The 6134-nt window shown below is 49.2% G+C and overlaps 1 protein-coding gene across 3 annotated transcripts in view; it reads left to right on the forward strand.

Moving 5' to 3' along the window:
* The window catches only part of tab1 (TGF-beta activated kinase 1/MAP3K7 binding protein 1), a 51433-nt gene extending 46507 nt beyond the window's left edge, over window positions 1-4926 (forward strand). For all 3 annotated transcript variants that reach the window (XM_078430599.1, XM_078430603.1, XM_078430602.1), the window contains exon 11: window positions 611-4926. In XM_078430599.1, the coding sequence (XP_078286725.1) occupies window positions 611-830 (220 nt within the window). In that variant the 3' untranslated portion in view covers window positions 831-4926. The remainder of the gene's footprint in view (window positions 1-610) is intronic.
* Window positions 4927-6134: the final 1208 nt, after the last annotated feature.

Raw genomic sequence — 6134 nt, forward strand, 5'->3', positions numbered from 1 at the left:
ACCTGCACATCTTTTGGAGTGTGGGAGGAAACTGGAGCTCCCGGGGAAAACCCACGCAGGTCACGGGGAGAACGTACAAACTCCGTACGGACAGCGCCCGCAGTCGGGATTGAACCCGGGACTCCGGCGCTGTGAGGCAGCGGCTCTACCAGCTGTGCCACCCTTAACTAAATAACCAGTTGTAGGCCCACTTTATTTTATGTCATTCATGAAAGTCCTGCAATGATTGGCAACGTTTACATGGTTGCACAACCATGCCTGGTAAGGTTAAGTGCGAAGGTAGACGCAAAATGCTGGGGTAACTCAGCGAGACAGGCAGCATCTCGGGAGAGAAGGAATGGGTGACGTTTCGGGTCGAGACCCTTCTTCAGACTGATGTCAGGGGAGGGGGCGGGTCCCGCCCCCTCCCCTGACATCAGTCTGAAGAAGGGTCCCGACCCGAAACGTCACCCATTCCTTCTCCCTCCCGAGATGCTGCCTGACCCGCTGAGTTACTCCAGCATTTTCGATTTTAACCAGCATCTGCAGTTTTTTTTCCTACACAAGTTTTGAGTGCCAAGAGTACAGCACAATGTGACGATGTGACCACCCCTCTCTGGTTCCTTCCCAGTCAAAGCCCGATGGCCACGCTGCAGTCGACCAACACGCACACCCACAGCAGCAGCTCCAGCTCGGGGGACGGGCAGGGCCACCTCTTCCACCGCCACCGGCTCCCTCACACCCTTCAACCCGACCCGGACGGCCGGGTGGAGCCCTACGTCAACTTCCTGGAGTTCTACCGGCTGTGGACGGTGGACCACAGTGAGCAGACGGTGGCGGGAGCGCAGTAGGTGACCGGGGCCGAGCTGCCTCACATCCCACTCGGGCGCCGGGCTGCGACATCCCACCTGGGGCTTTGATCCATCGGCCCTCCAGGAGAGGTGGGGACGTGAACATCAGACAGACCACCTGCAGACCTGCTCATTCTACCTTCGGTGTCATCTCCTCACCAGACCTGCTAACCTGGGCGATTGTCAGGCCACCAGAGTCCTGCAATGGAGAGGACTATTCAAAGGCCTGTGCTTGGGTGTGTGTATATACGTGCGTGTGTGTGTGTGTATATACGTGCATGTGTGCGTGTGTATATCTACGTGTGTGTGTATATATATAGGCGTGCGTGTGTGTTTGTATATATACATTGTGTGTGTATACACGTGGGTGTATATGCATGTGTGTGGGTGGGTGTATATACGCGTGTGTGTGTATATACGTGTGTGCGTGCGTGTGTATATATACGTGTGTGTATGTGCGTGTCTTTGTATATATACATTGTGTGTGTGTATATATACGTGTGTGTATACACGTGGGTGTATATGCATGTGTGTGTGTATATACGTGCGTGTGTGTATATACATGTGTGTGTGCGTGTGTATATATAAGTGTGTGTGTATATATACGCATGCATGTGTGTTTGTATATATATACTGTGATATCATGAGAGGTAGAGTCATAGAGGGGAGATACATTTCCTCCCGGTGGATGCAACAAGGACTACAAACCATCATGGCTGCCAGCAAAAGACTACAAAACCCATAGTCAGCAGGGCTGCCTGCCCTGCTGACACTGATTGCTGCTGACACTGATTGCTGCTGATTCTGATTGCTGCTGACACTGATTGCTGCCCAGCTGAACCAGATGAGCTGATTGCCTCAGTGAGAGAGCTAAAAGGGAAGGGAGAGAGACAACGACTGGAGCAGACAGGGAGAGAGACAACGACTGGAGCAGACAGGGAGAGAGACAACGACTGGAGCAGACAGGGAGAGAGACAACGACTGGAGCAGACAGGGAGAGAGACAACGACTGGAGCAGACAGGGAGAGAGACAACGACTGGAGCAGACAGGGAGAGAGACAACGACTGGAGCAGACAGGGAGAGAGACAACGACTGGAGCAGACAGGGAGAGAAGCAGTGTTTGAGTTATATTTTGTAAGAAGGCAGCAAGCTACAGTTTTGATTTAACTACCTGTTTTGGTTTTGTGTACCTGTCTGCAAACAATTAAGTTTACCTGTTTTTGGAAAAGACTAAATATATGGAATTTAAGTTTGAAAACAAGAACGTTTCTGTCTTCATTTCCGGCACCCACACCTCCCAACCTTCAAGAGAAAAGCTCCCGACCTCTCAAGACATCACAATACATTGTGTGTGTGTATATATATACGTGTGTGTGTGTATACACGTGGGTGTATATGCATGTGTGTGGGTGGGTGTATATACACACGTGGGTGGGTGAATATACACGTGTGGGTGGGTGTATATACACGTGTGTGTGTGTGTACACGTGTGTGTAAGTCCAGGCTGCGTTCATCTGTGATGACCTCTACAACCAAATAGTCTGCCGACTGCTGAAACTGTGTCAAAACGATTGTCAGAGTCGCCCAGGAGATGCAAGGCAGCTTCTGGAGGGGAGTGAGCTGAGGGTGTTTGACTTCTCGTTCTTGAGGAACCTTCTGACTGACTCTGAGTGCCGAGTGTGTGTTCAGGAGCTGTTGAAGCTCCTTAGCGTTTTGATCCAACATCCCCAAAGGTGTTTTGCAGCAGCTGGGGAAAGCTGCCGACCACTCCGATCATCACCCCCATGACCATGAAGCGACACGTGTAAAGACGTTACCCTGCCGCCACGCCGCCAGCCTTTCGTCATGACCTTCCTCCAAAGAGAGCGTGATTGGAAGATGTGAACAGTCCGGTTGTTATAGTCAAAAAAATCTAATTGAGCGTAGGTGCTGCAAATCTAAAGACGTGCTGTGAGATGCTGGAAACACTCAGCAGGTCAGGCAGCGTCTGTGCAATGAGAAACAGAGGTCATATTTCAGTCTCAAAATGCTCCCATTTGATCACAGGGTTGCAACCCATCCCCACGGCAACCCTGACTTCCCCCTTCCATCTCTCCCCCTGCCTTTTTTGCGAAGCAAATCTTTATTTATCCTCGTTCGGTCGAAGGATCTTTGACCTGAAACATTAACTCTTTCTCCACACTTGCTGTGTGACCTGCTGAGGTATTTTCAGAGTTTAGCTTTATTATGTTTGTTCGTCACTTCCAAGGCCATGTGTTTCTTCTCTGGTTATCTTCTGTTCTCACCGCTGCCTATTACAACAAATATTTTTCCTACTGTTATGCTTCCTCTCGGCTGTGTGGCCTTTGCTGTCTGGAATTGTTTCGGAATTTTCTGCAGGGTAACTCTGAGATGCAAGTGTGCGAGGGTGGGTGAGTTTGTGGATGGTTTCTGCTCCGCAATCAGTTCAGTGCCATTTTCATTACCGACTGTGTGAATCAGAAACCGATAGTTTTCGGTTCTGAATGTGCCAGCTCTCTGCAGCAATGTGCTGTCTCAGTAAGAAGTAAATTTGCACTAGTGCGATGTGGTGTCTGCTCGACCAAGTGCAGGTCTAATAATGGTGTCACCAGTAGAGTTGCTGCCTCACAGCGCCGGGAACCCGGGTTCCATCCTGACTATGGGTGCTCTCTGTATGGAATTTGTACGTTCTCCCTGTGACCTGCATGGTGGGTTTTCTCCGGGAGCTGCTGTTTCCTCCCACACTCCCACAAGACAATAGGTGCAGGAGTAGGCCATTCGGCCCTTCGAGCCAGCACCGCCATTCAATGTGATCATGGTTGATCATTCTCAATCAGTACCCCGTTCCTGCCTTCTCCCCATACCCCCTGACTCCGCTATCTTTAAGAGCACTATCTAGCTCTCTCTTGAATGCATTCAGAGAATTGGCCTCCACTGCCTTCTGAGGCAGTGAATTCCACAGATTTACAACTCTCTGACTGAAAATCTTTTCTCCTGGTTTGTAGGTTAATTTACTTGGTAAACACAGCGGGTTTAGTTTGGAGATACAACGCGGAAACAGGCACCGAGTCCGCGCCAACTAGTGAACCCTGCACACTTACGCACACTAGGGACAATTTACAATTATACCAAGCTAATTAACCTACAAACCTGTACATCTTTGCAATGTAGGAGGAAACCGGGGCACCAAAGTAAACCCATAGGGAGAACATACAATCTCCGTACAGACAGCACCCGTAGTCAGGATGGAACCCGGGTCCCTAGCGCTGTGAGGCAGCAACTCTACCACTGCGCCACCGTGCCGTCCAGGGTAGTGGGTTTGGGGATGGGTCCTGGAATGTCCTGCCAGGGATTGTGGTAGAGGTAGATGCCTGATGTTTAAGTCTTTTTGATAAGCACGGGAAAGTGCAGAGAATGGAAAGATCTAGATCACGTGCAGGCGGGGGGAATTAGTTGCTTGTGGTTTATTGTCGCGTGTACCGAGGTACAGTGAAAAGCCTTTGTTGCCTGCTGTCCAGACCAGTAATGTGGCAACGTTTAAATGTGCTCCGTTGGCCACCTCAGCCCACACGTGGATATGAACACACTTCCCTTCGACACCTCCGGCCGCCCCAACCTTGCTTTGTTCCTCAGTCACAGCTTACAATATATACATATATTCTTTATACAATATAAAAGGGTGGCACGGTGGTGCAGCGGTAAGTTGCTGACTTGCAGCGCCGGAGACCCGGGTTTGATCCCGACTACGGGCGCCGTCTGTACGGAGTTTGTACGTTCTCCCCGTGGCCTGCGTGGGTTTTCTCCGAGATCTTCGGTTTCCTCCCACACTCCAAAGACGTTGAGGTTTGTAGGCCAATCGGCTTGGGTTTGTACACTTGGTATGAGTGTAAATTGTCCCGAGGCTCGTTTCAATGTGCGGGGATCGCTGGTTGGTGCGGACTCGGTGGGCCGAAGGGCCTGTATCTCTAAACTAAACAGCAGAGAATCAAGGGGTGTGGATTCCCTTCCCTCTCCCGTCCCCAAGGATAATCCGCACGCCCCTCTTCAAGCTGCGAGGTGTCGGTGAGTCTGCAGAAAAATACAAAAGACATTCAATAAAATGGGCGGCCTATTGTAAAATACACGTCTGTGTTGGTATGTTTAAGAGTGCACATCTGATAGAGAGGCAGGATCAAGAAAGAAGATTGGGGATGGACCCTGAGGTTCAGATATTCCACTGAATATTTGTTTTCGTTTAGAGATATAGTCATAGAGTGACACAGCGTGGAAACGGGCCCTTCGGCCCAACCTACCCAAACCAGCCAACATGTCCCAGCTACACTAGTCCCACCTGCCCGCGTTTGGTCCATATCCTTCCAACTAAAGACAGAGATTCCTTTTCCAGGAAAGAGATCCTTCAGGCCTTGACATGATTTCATAAGGTAGACATAATATTTATGTTTCTTTTCCTGATAACATAAGTAGGATGTAAAGACTGGGCTTGTATTCACTGGAGTTTAGAAGGATGAGAGGGGATCTTATAGAGATGTATAAAATTATAAAAGGACTGGACAAGCTAGATGCAAGAAAAATGTTCCCAATGTTGGGGGAGTCCAGAACTAGGGGCCACAGTCTAAGAATAAAGGGGAGGCCATTTAAAACTGAGGTGAGAAAATACTTTTTCAGCCAGAGAGTTGTGAATCTGTGGAAAGAAGGCAGTGGAGGCCAATTCACTGGATGAATTTAAAAGAGAGTTAGATAGAGCTCTAGGGGCTAGTGGAATCAAGGGATATGGGGAGAAGGCAGGCACAGGTTACTGATTGTGGAAGATCAGCCATGATCACAATGAATGGCGGTGCTGGCTCGAAGGGCCAAATGGCCTCCTCCTGCACCTATTTTCTATGTTTCTAAATATAAAATAGTATCTAGTCATTCGAGCTGGGCAATGGGGGAAAGATGGATCATCCATCCATTTGTTGATTAGTACGGGTGTTCAGGGGTTATGGGGGGGAAGGCAGGAGAATGGGGTTGAGAGGGAAAGATAGATCAGCTATGATTGAATGGCGGCGTGGACCTGATGGGCCGAATGGCCTAATTCTGCTCCTACAATTCATGACCTTATTATCTAGAGAGAGAGAGAGAGGGAGAGAGGATATGAAGTGACATTCAGGGGGAAAAGCAAATAAATACAAGCAAGAAAAAAGTTACTAAAAGAAATACGTGGTATTGATGTCGGACCAGAGGGACCACTGTGCTTCAAGGTCAAGTGACTTTTCAAACAAGTTTTTCACTGCAATTGCATTCATTGACCATAAAATACTAAG

Source organism: Rhinoraja longicauda, chromosome 40 (genome assembly GCF_053455715.1).
Source record: "Rhinoraja longicauda isolate Sanriku21f chromosome 40, sRhiLon1.1, whole genome shotgun sequence".
Taxonomy (NCBI): Eukaryota; Metazoa; Chordata; class Chondrichthyes; order Rajiformes; family Arhynchobatidae; genus Rhinoraja; species Rhinoraja longicauda.